This window comes from Callospermophilus lateralis, chromosome 20, assembly GCF_048772815.1.
Source record: "Callospermophilus lateralis isolate mCalLat2 chromosome 20, mCalLat2.hap1, whole genome shotgun sequence".
In the NCBI taxonomy this organism is placed as follows: Eukaryota; Metazoa; Chordata; class Mammalia; order Rodentia; family Sciuridae; genus Callospermophilus; species Callospermophilus lateralis.
Genome location: NC_135324.1, coordinates 18,840,330 through 18,856,244, shown reverse-complemented (window position 1 = coordinate 18,856,244; position 15,915 = coordinate 18,840,330). Strand labels below are relative to the sequence as shown.

At 44.8% G+C, this 15,915-nt stretch overlaps 1 protein-coding gene across 2 annotated transcripts in view; it reads right to left on the bottom strand.

Annotated features, from left to right (window-relative positions):
- Mdfic2 (MyoD family inhibitor domain containing 2) overlaps nucleotides 1–15,915 on the bottom strand; it is a 92,804-nt gene that overhangs the window by 21,216 nt on the left and 55,673 nt on the right. The window contains exon 2 of one of the 2 annotated variants that reach the window (XM_077106162.1): nucleotides 14,058–14,096. The exons of the other annotated variant lie outside the window; for it this stretch is intronic. Within the exon in view, the coding sequence (XP_076962277.1) occupies nucleotides 14,058–14,096 (39 nt within the window). The remainder of the gene's footprint in view (nucleotides 1–14,057; nucleotides 14,097–15,915) is intronic. 2 annotated transcript variants of the gene reach the window in all.

Here is a 15,915-nt window from a genome sequence, read left to right as displayed (position 1 = left end):
GTGGAACTCCATGTCCTGAGGACCCACAGGGTACAGGACGGCTGTTCGTCCTCTCAGGGTGACAGTAGGGTGTGATACGAGGGGATACATTATAATTGATTTTTATTTAAGTTTTATTAAGTTAAAATGAATTTTTTCTTCATTACGGCTTCATCCACAAAAGTATTTTCTGCATTTTCCAAATGTTCTTGCTGAATGTGTTTTCCACATATTTCTGAATTTTCCAATTTTTGTAAATTTTTCAAATTTTCCTAATGAAAATTTCAATGCAAAACCAAATTTAACCAAAAACTAAGGAAAATATTTTTTCACTGAAGGAATATTTCTTTTCAAAATGATTTACTAGAAATAGTAATATTTTGGGAATAGGAGTGTTTGTTGACTTTCCAGGACCCTGGTCTCTTTGGAGTCCCAGCTCCACCTAACAGCACACCCACACCCAGTTGTATCTCCCAATTGTGTAAATATTCTAGAAATTCTTCAAGTACCAGGAACATGAGATGAACCAAACCTATTTCCCACCCTCATGGAGATCTCCACCTCTCGGAGGCCTTCCTTGACTTGAGTAAAATAAAGCAGTTTTCTTTTCTGTGCTTCCTTGACAAGTAGGTAAGAGTGCCTTGCCCACCGTGAGGGAAGGGCCTGCCTGGGCATTCCCGAGAATGGACCACGTCTGGCATGAAGGTTGAAGGAACGCAGGTGCACAGCAGCCTACGCACTGGCAGGAGGAAGCACTTCAAACCTCCCTCTCAGGCTTCTAGTCTTGTTCGCAAACTGTATGCTGTATTACATCCAAACAGCCACAAAAATAGCCAGACTGGCGAAATATTTGTGTTATGGTTGGATATGAGGTGGCCCCCAAAAGCTCGTGTGTGAGATAAGCAAAAACATTGAGAGGTGAAGTGATAGGGTTATGAGAGTTTTAACCTAATCAGTGTATAATCCACTAGAATGAACTAGCTGGGTGGTAACTATAGACAGGTAGGGTGTGGCTGGAGGAGGTGGGTTGCTGGGGGCATGATTTTGGGGTGTATATTTTGTTCCTGGTGAGCAGAGAGAGTGCATTCTCTCTCTCTCTCTCTCTCTCTCTCTCTCTCTCTCTCTCTCTCTCTCTCTCTCTCGGCTTCATGGTGTTATTCCTGAGCTGCTTTCTTCTGGCACAGTCTTCTGCCATGATGGTCTGCCTCACCTTGGGCCCAGAGGAATGGAGTTGGAGTTGGCCATCTGTGGCCTCTAAAACTGTGAGCCCCCCAATAAACATTTCCTCTTCTAATTGTTCCTGCCAAGTCTTTTGGTCCCAGGAATGAAAAAGCTGGCTAAAACAGTTTACAGATAAGTTCTTTGGAAACTCAACTGTAGAATTTTATATATGGAATACATCATAGCTGGAAGATGCTTTCTTCTCCTTCATGCCCATCCATCTATCCATCCATCCATCCATCCCTTGGTATCTGCTCTCATAGTGAAAAGAGTGATAGCTAGCACTCCACACTAGGAAGTCTTGAGCAGGTGCCTTAGGTGAATTCTCATTTCATCTTCAGAATAACCCAAAGAGAAAGCTATCATAGGCTCTACTCTAGTGAGGAAAATGCTCTTGTAGAGCAAGGGACTATGCCTTCTGATCCCTAAGGCAGTCAGAGCTGAGTGAACCTTTGAATTCACGTACCACTGTGATGTGAGCAGGAGACAAGAAGACAGATAAGGCACAGTTGAGCCCCTGGGGCCACAGACTGCTCCTGGGCATCCCTTCTATGCCAACTCTAAGCTGATTTTCATGAACCAGTTTAATTCCACTTCTTGATGGACAGGTCACAATTCCCGAGTGAGGCCTCATTTCAGATGAAGGGGTAGAGAGGACAATGTGAGAGGTCTTGCAGGATGGGGTAAAGGCAATTTGGCTATTGTCCCACTTCTCAGAACTTCATAGGTACTTTTATGTCCAGCTGACTTTGTAGAGCAGTTTTCCAAAGTTACAGCTCAAGGAGATGGTGAGTGTGGGTTCTCATCATCAGGGTCGATTAATCACCTGATTCCCTTTAAGAACCTCAATCAATTAGGTCGTCATAGGAAAAACAAAACAGTGGTACCTGGCTTGAATCCCAAGTGCGCATGAGTACCGGGCCCATTCAGTAAATAGCAATTGACCACATCTGCCTTGTGGGCATTGACTTGGTCCAGTTCCTTCTTCCCTGCACACATTCCACCCCACACTGCAGGCTCAGAGGCTTACAGAGGCCAAGAAGTTCTGCCATTTGATTCCTTGAGACCTCGAGGTAGAAGAGCAAAGTCAGAGCTGTGGGTTTGGGTAAAAATCTGAGTTCTTGGCAACTAAAGATGAAGACTCTGCAATTCTTGGTCACTGAATTCTTTTTTACCTTATAGATTAAACTGGTCTTCTTAGGACATTGCGGAGAGCTCCTTGACATTTTCATTTTTGTGAAATGAGCTGTATGAAGCTATGCATTTTATATCAAATTCAGTAGTTGTTATTTATGGATTTGTTTGTGTATGTGTGTCTTATGATTGAGTTCTTGGGATGAATCCCTTTCAAGCAAAGCAGTTTGGTACTACTGCTCAATCTGCTCTGGACTCTTCTCTCTTGAATTGGACGCCAGACACATTTGCAGAAGGTCAGGATCAGCCCCTAAAGGGACAATAGTTTAGAGGGAGCCGGGGCCTCCTGGTCACACCAGCATCCTAACCCCTTAGCCCTGGGATAGTTAAACCTAGAATGAGCCATCCTGCTACGAAGTGTCCCTGGGTGACAGTACAAGCATTTCAGGTGACTTCAATTCAGTCACTGTGGCAAGAGGAGTTTTTCCTTAAGGGTGCTCCATAAGTCCTCGGATCGGCTTTGCTCACTGTCAAGGCATTGCCCTTGCTCCTCTGAGGCTGCTTGGTGAGGAAGACCTCAGGTGGGCAGGCTGCAGTCCTGCTGATGTTCTGTGGGGTGTGGACGGGGTATTAGCAGGAGCCACTGATCTAGTTCTGTGACGCCACCGAGGACAGTACTTCTCCAACTCCAGCCTGGGGGGAATCCCATTGTGCTTGTGGAAACCCAGATTGCCCTTACTCCCCCAGGACTTCCGATTCCATAAGCCTCCTTGGAGACAATCCTGACATCTCTGAAGATTAAAGGGAGAGTGAGGGAAGCCTGGCGATCTCACTGCTCACCTCTGCTTCCCCCACCTCCCCTGTGCTCTCCTGTCCTCAGAGTGTGTGTGTTTGTGGCAGGATGGTAAAGTGGGAGAGGGATACTTTCAGCAAGACGTGTCATTTCCTGTTCACATATTCAGAGTCTGTCAAAAGGCAACTGAAACTCAGAGGTGAGCAGTTTGCTGAAGGCCACAAGGGCCTTCTGGAAGAGTCCAGAAGAGACCAGACTTGAACCTGGTCAATTCTGATGTTACAGATCTGTCCTTCCACCACTAGTCTGTATGCAGATCCCTTAAAATCAACCGCAGAGTATGGAAAGAACCCCACTCTGTGCCCAGGGCCCACATCCCAGCCGCCATGCTTCCTCCGTAAGCACGAGTTCCTATTCTAAATTCCTGGAAACTGGTGCCATGTCACCTGGAAGTGAGGAACCTCTGAGACCATTGCACTGTGAGCTGTTACAGTGGCCCCACAGGTGCCTCCTTGCCACTGTCCCAGGCTCATCGCCACCACTCACGTCTGGGACGTTTCTCTTCCTGGCCTACCGCCTCATCCAGGTAAACTCCAAGGTGGTATGTGGCCATTTCATTTGCATGCCAGTGAGCCTGAGGCTGCTGTGGGCCCTGCTATGGACCCTCCCCAAGGCTGACTGTTGTGGTCACTCCCTCAGGCCCAGCCTGGGCTCCTCCTGGCTGTGTGCTATTTCTGCCCCTGCCTGATCAATCCGACCTGGGGTCTCCCACGCTATCTTTAGTCAGAATGCAGTATCAATAGTCTTAATTTCCCTCTCCTATCTTAGTCTGTTCCTTATCACAACAGACATTACAGAAAGCACCAGATTAGTGTAAGAACTAAATCTGCATGTGCATCTTTATCACTAAGGAGCAGAGGGGAAATAATCGAAGGTGGGAGAAACAGAGTGAACTTGAGTAGTTAGAATCTACTTTCTGGGGCTGGGGATGTGGCTCAAGTGGTAGCGCGCTCGCCTGGCATGCGTGCGGCCCGGGTTCGATCCTCAGCACCACGTACAAACAAAGATGTTGTGTCCACCGAAAACTAAAAAATAAATATTAAAAAATTCTCTCTCTCTCTCTCTCTCTCTCTCTCTCTCTCTCGCTCGCTTTAAAAAAAAAAAAGAATCTACTTTCTGCTGTCTATGAGTGGGCTGATTCAAAGGCCCAGTTCAGGTTTCCACCCAGAGTGGACGTATCACATTCAGAGAACAAGTAATACCAGGGTATTTGTGCCCATGTTGCCCTGTGGCCGCTGGCACTGCACCGTGGCCAGCTGAGCTGCTTCCTGCACCGTTCTACCATCTACCCCCAAAGCCCTTTGGATGGGCTCTAGGAGTTCCATAAAAAGGTGCTGCTCTTTATTTAAAAAAAAAATCAAAATCTCAAAACCCCCATGGTCCTCTCATTCAGTGATGGCACTTAATGAGCCTGCTGTCTGAAGTCGGGGAAGCTCCCTGCAGAGGGGCATTTAGCAGGGCGCTATGATTTTCACAATGCTCTCTGAGCATCTCACTTTACGTTTGCCCCTTGGACTTCTCAGACCTGGAGGCAGTGACGGGATGGAGAGAGACCTTTCTACCACACCCACTAGGAAATGCACCCGAGACCAGTGGAGCTGAGCATCAGGAGAAAGTTCATTGCCTGTTCATTTCCATGTTCACCCAGCACGGTGCCAACCCCAATTCTCTCCAAACATTGCCATTGACAACATCGCTGGAGATTTTGCGGTCCTCTTCCCACCCCTTAACTGTGCACCAGAGAATGGAGATGGCTGGAAATGTATGTGAAATGAAGATATAATATAGATCTTTTATTTTTGCAAAGGGCGGGAAAACAGATTCATTCATTTTGACTCAATACAAGGTTTCCATGAGATTTTCGGTAGGAGACATATCAATACTGAGAGGTGAGCTCCAGGCAATGGAGGTTAAAGTGTATTGGGAAGATATGCTTCTAATATATGATGGCTGTTGGAACAGTTACAGAATAAATACAGGGTAGGTGTTTTCCAATATAAGAAAAGGCTTTTGAAAGCAGGAATGTCTTTTCATGATACACCTTTTGTACCAGGATGAGCTAGCCCACAAAAGAAAGTTATTTTTTGGTTTAATAAGAGAAAGTAATTTATAATACTGATATGTCAATATGTTTTTCAATAAACTTTTCTCTAGATTCTCTTCAAGTCTCCTCAGTGAGGGTGGTAATTATATGCCTCCCTCCCCCTTTGGGGGTGGCTCTAGGTGCTCATTTGCTGAGCTCTGCCTGAGAGTCACAGCCTAGGAATGTCAGACTCTGTTAACAATGCTGCATTATTCACCTTGCTCTTTTTTTTACGGTGTTCTTTATCTCAAAAACATTGTGAATCAGATAGCTACCTCCCACTCTTTTGTTCATTTGCAAATTTTTATTATTCTAGTTGAAGAAAGCAGTGGTGTGCTGAGAGTCAGTGTCTACTGTTTACTCAGCCCTCTCCCCCCCCCCACAACCCCAGAATGCTTTTCTCTGGAACACTGAAGGTGCAGAAAGCATGCCTAATTCCAAGTTTTCTATAGAAAATTTGTAAAATAATAATTTTTTTTTCCTCCTCTGAATGAAGAGGCTTGGTGTTTCTTGAACCCACAAAGATGAAACAACAGAGGGATATGCACTTTTGTGACAAGAACACCAACACCGGAGATATCTCCCTTTAGAAATACTGCTTTCTAGTTTAAGATCTGTGGTGGGATTGAAGTCACTCTGAATGAGTGACACTTAGGCAAATGTTGCTCATGGATAGAGAGCAGGGACCCTTGCTCTATCGTCATCTACTAGGTTGTATTTGATGTAACATTTACAGGATTAGAGACAACATGCCTAGGGGAATATTCTAGGCATGTTTCAGGATAAATTAATCTGCATTCATTTCCTTTTTTTAAAAATGATGATAATTGATTGCATTCCTCAGAAAACCCCATGGAGTCCCTACCCAGAAGGTGAAGGGAAGCCAGAGGGTAGCTCACTACTCATTCTGGAAATACTTAAGAGCTCCGGCTATCTGCAAGTTCCTGACCTGCTCTTTGAGAGCCTGAGCAGAGGTTTGAAGAAGGAATGACACGAGATCCTAGTTTCGTCCTAGAGACGCCATGATTGTGGAGAAGTCAGGGAGGCAAGAAGACTGGGCACACTAACCAGCAAGCGCATTACAGCTTTTCCTCCTGCCCTGGCTCTGGTCTCTGCTTATCTGATTGTGGTTGCTTTCCAAACCTCTTCTTCTGCCCCAAAGAACTGAGCATACTTCAAGAGAAGAGGTGAGATTTAAAGAACCAAATGGTGCAAAGGAGGCCCTTTGGAAAACAGACCCTTAACTTTAGCCCCATGGAGGCTGTCAATCCCAGTAGGGTCCAAGGCCAGTAGGCAGTGGGAGTACGCCGACGGGGGCGTGGTATATGGAAGTGAAAATGTAATAGGTACCAATAGCTAAACACTTCAGGAGGCTTTCCTATGTCCAGCAGTGTTATAAGGCTTTCTGAAGCTAAGTTTCTATGTCCTCACCAAAGTCGGTGGGCTGAGCATTATACCACAGTTTACAAATGAGACACAGAAAGGAAATGCATGTTGAATGTGAGTTGATAATGCAGTAGTGTTACAATAGTAATACAGCAAGCAATTTAAATGGTATGCAAAGGAAATACTTGAATAATGTCAGATTTGAATAGGTCACCCCTACTGTTAGAGTAACCTGTGCTAAATACTTTAATAGTAGGTCTGTAGTCTTCATTAACCTTAATTAAGATGTTTTAATATCAAGGAACTTTTCCAAGGTGAATAGCTCTCATAAAATTTAAATAGGACAATAATGCCAGAATACCGAAGAACCCTATATTACTTTTGTTTCACTGTTAGTAGAAAATCTTGGCAAATATAAATTGAAACTTTTCTCTAATCAAAATTTAACTTGGAAAGTAACCATGTTCAGCATAAATATTCTCTCCTAACTCTCAGAAGGAGTTTTTCATCTTGTAACTGATATTTGGCTACTAAAAAATATGAATAGAGATTCACAGATAGACTTTGCTTTGATTTAGCCCAAAAGAGTGGGGAGGAGGACTCCTGTGTGGTTGTTCCAAGTTTCTCTTTTTCTGACTTCTAGAGTCTGTAGGAAATGCTTAAGACTGCTTATTTTTACTCTAACTATGGTAATAATGTTGAAAATAAAAACAAAGGCAAGACCTCTGGAATAGTAAAGCATTCTGAAGAAAACGTGCATTCCTCCCGTAAGTTGTTACCATGATTGCTTGCTTTCTGATTGGCAACACTTGAGTCTCCTTTGTCCCTGGTTTTCTTGACCTCCTAGGACATACAAGCTGTGTTACACCTTGAAATTCCTTAACCCCTTCAGGCAGTGGGGTTGGGTGTCTACTATGTGGCAGACATCGGCATGCATGGAGAAACACAGATAAGTCAGCCTTTGAATGGATCCCATTCCCATGGCCAAGTCCACTGAAGAGACACAGAATACCAGGTGACAAATGCTTGGACAGACATAGTGGGGAATCCATGTGGGACACCCAGCTTATCCTTCATCATCTGTCTTCCCAGAGAAGATGAATCAAGAGCTTACTGTAGGATCAGTAGGAAGGGTGCACCTTCTCTTGTAAAAAACATGAAGCATTTTGTGATTTATTTATTTATTTATTTATTTATTTATTTATTTATTTATTTTTAAATCGGCATCCTGGTATGTATGTAAACAGAGGAAAGGAGAGTGATGAAGAATGCTCAGGAAATAGGAGGAAAGCCCAGAATCATCCCAGGGAGGTGAGCATGTAAAAGATTTAGTGGTCACCAGTGCCATTGCATATGCAGAAAGATCCACATTGCATATATTGGTATATCCAATGTGTCTAATACGGCAGAAGATATTCATAATTAGACTATCTGTACCTCCTAAAGATTTATGTCAGTGACAGAGACAGGCTAGATGCATGTGTCAGAGACCTTCCCTACATTTTCTGGTCTCCTTGCATCTAGCTGGGGCATATAGGTAGTTCTAGCCCAAAGGGTGTGGGCAGAGATGGTGCACACCTCACTTGCAGGTTTGGGCCCTTCAGTGTGCACCACGATGCTGCACCTGGCCAGTGTGCATATTGGCCAGCAGAAGGCAGGGACACTGTGAGGGGCACCCCAGGTACATCAGAGCTACAAGGGAAAAGCCTGGATCTCCGAGTCACCAGATCCTGGGAAGCAGCTGGAGAATCTTGCTGTGTTGAGGTTTCAGGGGCCAAGAATTGCCTTTTATTAAATTAGGTCCTGGAATTCAGGGGTGGTCGCTTACCACAGCTGCTATCGTTCACTTCAGCATATTTATCTGGAATACAACTAATACATGAATTAATCAGGAAACATGTTTTTGTGTATGCTATGGAATTACCACAAAAGAAATATTTCCTATTTATTGAGTTCCAGGACTTGTGTAAGGCATGGCATATTTATTATCTAATTTTATCCCATGAGAAACGCTCCACGGTCGATACAGTTACTGCCATTCATTTTTGCCAGTTAAGAAACGGGAGAGCTGAGATTTACTTAATTTACTTAATATTATGGCATTAAAAGTGGCGAGGTCAGGACTGGAATCCAAGGTGTCTGACACAGAAGCCATTCATTCACTCTGTACTGTTATTAGTACCCACTGCGGGCTGTGTTGGACCACTAATCCCTTGTTCTTTTGAAGAAGACAAATGTAGTTTACCACAACCTAAAAGTGTGGTTTTATTCTTCTTGTGGCAGTAACAATTCTTTCCATCCATGTGTCGTTTCTAAAAATCTGTCTTTATTTGCAGACTGGTGTCAAACCCTATTTCTAACCGCAATAGCGATTACTTGGTTCCCCAAACCTCAACACACTTATGGTTACCACTGGGCAGATAATAGATGGATCACATATGCATATATGTTTTTAGAGCTGGCCAGAGCAGGGATGTTGGAGTAGCAGAATTTCTCTTGAGATTGGCTGATGAAAATTGTTTATTTATGGTTTACTATTTTCACTTTCATTTAGCAACAAATAGTCTGGGTTGTGGTAACAACAGCAAGCCGTAGCTTATTAATCAGGGAAGCCAGTAGTTTGGGGTGGGTCCCTCTTCCAAATGGTGATTCGGCTATGGAATGCTTCACCCCATTCCTGTATTCTGTTTGAGTTTTGATGGCAGCACTTCCCAGTGAGACCCAGGGCCAGAAATGTAGTCAGATAGAAGGAAGTTGCTGGTCCTCTCCCTCTTCCTCCCAAATCACAGAAGAGCAATAGGACAGACTCAGCTCTTTATTAAAAAGGGGAAGCTTAATTTGAATAGAAAGACTAGCCTGATCACAGTTTGCTCTTTCCCTGCCACTCCTTGGGGTCTGGAGACCCTCCCGTGAACCTGGCAGGCTACAGGTATAGTGCTAGCCCTGGAGCGCTAACCTCTGGCCATGGCTGTGCATTTGCAACACACACTTTTCTGCCTTTCCTAACAAAACAGCAGAATGTACTGAGAGCACACAGGACATTTTAGTACATATATCGCACATGAAAACTATCATTGTCTGGCGGGCTCGGGCTGCCAAGTGAAAAGAAGTCTCCTTGAGGGACACAGCCCTGGCCAACAGCAAGCCGTAGGAGGAGTGAGGGGTCAGCGTTCCTGCAGCACCACCTGCGGACACTCGCCCCCAGGATGCTGCCATGCTGCCGCACTGCATCCCAGGGCACCTGCTAGACAAACCGCATGCCACTCCCTTTGGTTTCTGGCTGTTCAGGCAAACTGGCATCCTTTCTCTTTCTGAGCCGGCTCTACCCCACAGCTTCCACCACCTGCGGGAGTGAAAACTCTAACCCAGCTCCCGTCTAACTGGCATCACAGGTGTACTTCACAGGGACAAGACAAAGAGCCCATTCCAGCCTGCTCTGAGTGACTTGTTAGTTGCCCGGGCTGATTGCCTCTGAATGGCCTCAAGTTGCTGGGTTGGAGCCTGCTGCAGGGAACCCTGCCGAGCCCTTGCCCTGCTAGTTACTAATTAAGGTTGATTTGCTTAATCAGTGAAGCACGCTAAATGAGAGGGGGAAACCCCCACTCTCCAGCCCTCCTGCCAATTAGTGGCAGTGGACCTGCCTGGACCAGGAGCCACAGAAGTGAGTTCCCATGTAGAAGGAAGAACCAGTCCTGCTGGACGTGTGCGTCTTTTCCTTGCAGGCCTGATGCTACCTCAAGTCACATCCCGTTTCCTGATGGCGGCTCAGAGCGGTAGCCCCCGAGCATCTTCTCTGCCTCTCTGCTCTCCCGGCCTAACAACTAATGAACATGCTCCGTGGTGAGGGTCATTCTGTTACTCTGACATAATGAACTGGGAGATGTGATCTCCAAGTTCTGAGGCTGACACTGCAGCACTGGCAGTGTGACGCTTTCACCTCGAGGTGCCCCAACTGTATACTCTACACACTGGGAAGAATAAATATTGATCTGCTCTGGGAGGATGTGTGCCATGTGAAATCTTAGTCCTTCCAAACAGCTCTGGATGCACAAAGTCGCTATTACTATGGCTGCCATTATAAGGTATAAAATCTCAGAGTTGTTCCTCTTTACCCTTAACCCCATGATTAGTGCGCATGTGCTGAGCGCCTCTGTATTCATACCCACCACTCACATGACTGGGCACTATGATGTGGCTCTAACCAAAGTCAATGATTTTGAGACTCACAGTGATCACACAGTTATCTGTTATTTTATGAACTGCCAGTAACAGAATCTCACTTTTTTTTTTGATACCAGGAATTGAGCCCAGGAGGACTTACCCACTGAGCCACATCTCCAGCACTTTTTATATTTTATTTATAGATGGGGTATTGCTAAGTTTCTTAGGGCCTTTTTAAGTTGCTGAGGCTGGCTTTGAACTTGTGATCCTCCTGCCTCAGCCTCCCAAGCCGCTGGGATGACAGGCAAACTTGCATTCTTCCTCTGGAATGACAGGCATTACACCACCTTGCCCTCAAATTTCTTAGGTTCCACCTGTCTTCCTAGGTTAAGTCATTATTTTGTATAAAGAGAGAAAAAAAATCTGCCACTTAAAATCATAATTGACCATAAATGTTGGGGCCCTCAAAGGGATGAGGTTAATATCTGAAATTTGCTTTAGAAAATAATTTTTGGGAAAGCATGGGTATCAAAAATGAATAATCCCCCCCAACATCTTCTAGCTCATTTTTACAGCCTGTGTTAAATAGCTTTAGCCTAAAGAAACTTCTAGGTTTTCTGACTTTTTTGATCTGGGTTGCCCCTGGGCACTGCCTTTGTAGATTGGAAGATGATGCAGTTGTAGCCAGGCCTGACTACTGTCCCAAAAGGATTTACTAGTACAGTTTCTGTTGTGCTTTAGATATGTGGTGTCCCCCAAAAGCTCTTGTTTCTATTTTGCTTTAGATATGTGGTGTTCCCCAAAAGCTCTTGTATGAGATAACGCAAGAATGTTCAGAGATGAAATGATTATATTATTAGAGCTGGAACCTAATGGATGGATTAACCTATTGATATGAGTTAACTGGAAAGTAACTATAGACAGGTTAAGTGTGACTAGAGGAAGAGGTCACTCGGGGTGTTCCTTTGGGGTTTATATTCTGTCCCTGGTCTTTATCCCTGCACTAATGAAACGGCCCTCCAAAGCCCAGGCAATGATATACAGTAGGCGCTTAATAAGTGATTGTCCAGTGAATTAACACAGGAGCACACGTGCCTCTAGTCACCAACTCAGTGACCTTTAGGCAGTTTCCATCTTCCTTGATTCACAGTCAGTCAAGCCCAAGACTCTGCCCTAATCTGTAACCTGGAATCCTAGCTCTTCTGAATGCTTCTCCAAGATCCATTGGCTGGCACTTCTCAGAGGCTATGTTGCCCAGTGTGTGAGGGCCATATGGCAGCAGATTTGGCGTCCTTGACACTTGCTAACTGCATGACCCAGGACAAATGGTCCCACTTTCCCAAGTCTCATTTCTACATCCACAGGAAAAAGAGAAAGTGTCGCTTCAAAGGTGGACTGAAGCTCACCTGCCATTGCAGGCACCTAATGCTGGGAGAGCTTTGAGGACCTAGCATGGGGGTAGTCCCCTACAGGTGGTCCTATACCATTTTTTTTTTTGAAACTTTACAATTCTGTCCTCAGACCTATGGAATATTTGGCACAATGTGCTTGAAGATATTTACAGGGAGCGGATGAGCAGGCACACTGTTTTCCTTCTCTGTTAGGTGGCCTTTACCCAGTTTGTCTCAGCTCTCTGACCCTCCTGGCTGGGCTGGTCTCTACCCTGGTGACCTCCTGATTTCATTCCCTGGGTAGCTGTCTCTTCCACGGAGATGACTGGCAAGTCTAACTTCAGTGGAGCTCTGCCCTGTGGCCTCTGAGCCCAGATCTGTTGTCTGCTAGACACTTCCCAAAAGAACACCCGAAGACATCACTTTGATGACTTAACCTTCCTTACTTAGAAAAGAACTGGTTGCCCTCTCAACCCTAAGCATTTGCTGATACTTGTTTATTACACACATATATTCCAACAGCCTCTGGAGAATTCCCTGCACCCACCTCCATATTGGCTCTGAGATGATCCCTTTTGCAAATTGTTTTCTTCCTAATGTGTGGCTTCAAGCATGAGCGACCTGCCACATGGCAATTCCAAATAATTTTATTTAAAAAAAATTCCCCTCCTTATCTTGCCATTCATTTGACCCTCATTTTAGCAGAAAATGGCAGTAAAATCTTTCTTTATTCAGCATGCAGCATGCAGGTAGATTTTCTTGTAAGAAATTATGATTTAAGCAACAGGAATAGTGTCAGCAGAGTCTCTGCCTCGCTGCTGCTTACTCTGTTCCAAGTCTCGGTTGGAAAATGCACTTGGTTCTCACCATCTGCAGGGGTGATACCTTAGCATCTGTTTATGGACACACACAGCTTTGACCTGTTGTAAGCTGGACTATGCTGTGTTTATCATTGTGAAGCTGGGTTTCCCCTGGACAAGTCCTGGAAGTAGGCTCCTGGGCACCTGCCTTGTCTTCCAGAGCTCCTCCCACAGCACATTATGGAGCACAGGTGTGCCCAGGTGATTGCTTAAAAACTACCTGGCTGTGTCCATCCCTGTCCCTCTCCTATGTATAAGGTTTTTTTGTTCGTTCGTTTTGGTTTTTTTGGAACCAGGGATAGAACTCAGGGGCACTCGACCACTGAGCCACATCCCCAGCCCTAATTTGTATTTTATTTAGAGACAGGGTCTCACTGAGTTGCTTAAAACCCTCCATTACTGAGGCTGGCTTTGAATTCGCCATCTGCCTGCCTCAGGCTCCCAAGCCACTGGGATTATAGGCATGCACCACCATGCCCTGTGCTATGTGTAAGGTTTTAACCAAAGTAGAAAACACATTTTATACTTCTCCGTCCTGGCCTCTTGTGCCTGGCCTTCTTTCTCTTCTACTCATAGTCAAATTTCTGCTCTTTCTCTAGAATGAAGATCAAATATTACCTTCCATGTGGTGTCAAGCTGAAGGTGAAGACTTAGACCTCTTCCAAACCTATCCTTTGAGTTTTTACTCTCACAGAGCTAAACCTGCTGTCCTGCATAAGAGCAGACTCTGAATCTATGTATTGCTCAAAGCAGTAAACAGTTGCTAGCCTTGTCTTGCCTGGTGTTTGTACAGATAGATTACGAGTACCTCAAAGACAGAAGCATGCTTTGAAAAATGTGCCTGCGTGATCATTGGCATGCTGATGTTTTCACAGCCATTTTGTAGACATGGGGAGGGGCAGAGTTCTGCCCTTACTATATTGCACCAACAGTGTCCTTCAGTCAACACAGGAACCTATGCCCAGAGAAAGTAGATAGGATGAGCTTACCAGGGTTTCCAGAAGGATTTAGAAGGAAGCTGGAAAATCCTACCAGAAGGGAAAAGGACAGGAACTAAGTGGACCTCCGGTCTTTGCTTATCCAGGATCCCTTTCTACCCTTTCTCAGGAACAAGAGCTGGATGGTGCCGAGTGGCTGGAGCAGGTGAGGCTCATGCAGACATATGGCAGCCGGAGTCTCCACCTTCTGGCCGCTTTGTCCTGTGGTGGTTATGAGAATCCCTGAGAACCATGCTGGGCATCACCTGAGATTGGAAATTAACACCCAGAACGGGGTGGGTGTGCAGTCTGCGGGCTTGGGATGGACTGAGCCTTCTTTCCTACCTTGTGTAAGAAGTCAGCCTAAGAACAAAGCCACAAAATAGGACAAATAGCCAGGGAACAGGGCAATGGCAGGCACTGACTTTGTCGTGCAGGTCCCTGGAGTTAGCTGCTCCTTGTCCAGCGTGGAAGGCTGCCTACTCCTGCACACTCTAAGTCTACAAAGCCCCCCCATCCAGGTGTTGATGGGGAGGACTCACAGAAATGGACAGGAGTTTCATTCATTTTGACTCTTTCTTATGTCTCTATTTTCTTCCCATCTCTCTTTAAAGGATGTGAGTTGATTAAATTCTGTAAATTTAATTGTTTAGTCTTTGCTTCCTAATTCCCAAAATACTCAGTGGAAATGTTTAATTGTGGGAAGGTATGCCAAAAATGATTTAGAAAAATGACTTGAAATTGGAGCCTGAATCTTGGGCGAAAACAAATGGAAAGGAATGAAGAAACAGAGAGGCCGTCTCTGCTGACCTGGCCTGGTCTTTCACCTCATATTTTATTCAGTTTACCATAGTGAAAAGAAGGGACAGGGACTCGTGCGAGTGCCGACTCCATTCAACCATGTCATGAAGTTGACTTGTGTCTTGTGGACATTGTTATCCTGGTTGGAAGGATTCTTTTAAAAATCACATGATGCTTGGCGTCCCACTGTCACCCAAGTTCCTCCAGGCTGTGGTAGATGCGAGATTAGAACCCAGATCTGGCTTCACAGACCTGCCTCTCTACCTTCTTGGTGCTGTGCAATTAGTTTGGATATTAATTCTGTTCTTCATTCTCAAATTACACTCCCAAGTTCAGCCAACTTGAAGTTGAACTTGAACTTCATGAACTTGAATTTCATTGTTATCCTGGTTATTGAGGAAAAACAGGTCTGATTATTTTTAAAGGGAAGTATGTTGCTGTCTAAAGCGTGTGCGATTTGCACACCATGACGTGAATTCTAGTCCTGTTGTTTTCTAGTAAGCGGCTTTATCCTTAGGAAGCTCAACTTCCTGATACCTTAATATCCTACATAGTAAAATGAAAGGGCCTAAGGGTCAGTAATCTCTGAAGGCTGGACGAGACTTGAGGGTCAAGCTTCGAGAAGGAACAGCCTTCTTCCTTTATGCTTCCAGGGTTCTGTGCCTCCCTTGCTGGAGCTTAGAGCAGCACCCTGTGGTATGTTATGTCACAGGCTGACATATCTTCGTCCTCGTCAGTTTCCCAGATAGTATGCATCAACCAGTATTTGTTGGATAAACAAATGAGGCAATGAAGTTTAGTCTATGTGCAGAATATTGCTTATTTAGTTCATATTTTTTTCCTTTTACTGACCAAAGGAATGGTCTTTGAAATGGTAGAAAATATTGTGAAATATTTTGTGGGTGAGTTGCAGAAATAGGGCCACGATAGACTTGAATACTAGAGCATTCTATGCATCAACACGAATTTAAATAGGACTTTTCTTTTTATGAGAAGCTCAAGGTGCCAAACAGTTAGTGTAGTACAATATGAGGGAAATTATTTTAAAGTTTAAACTGGTAATTGCAGG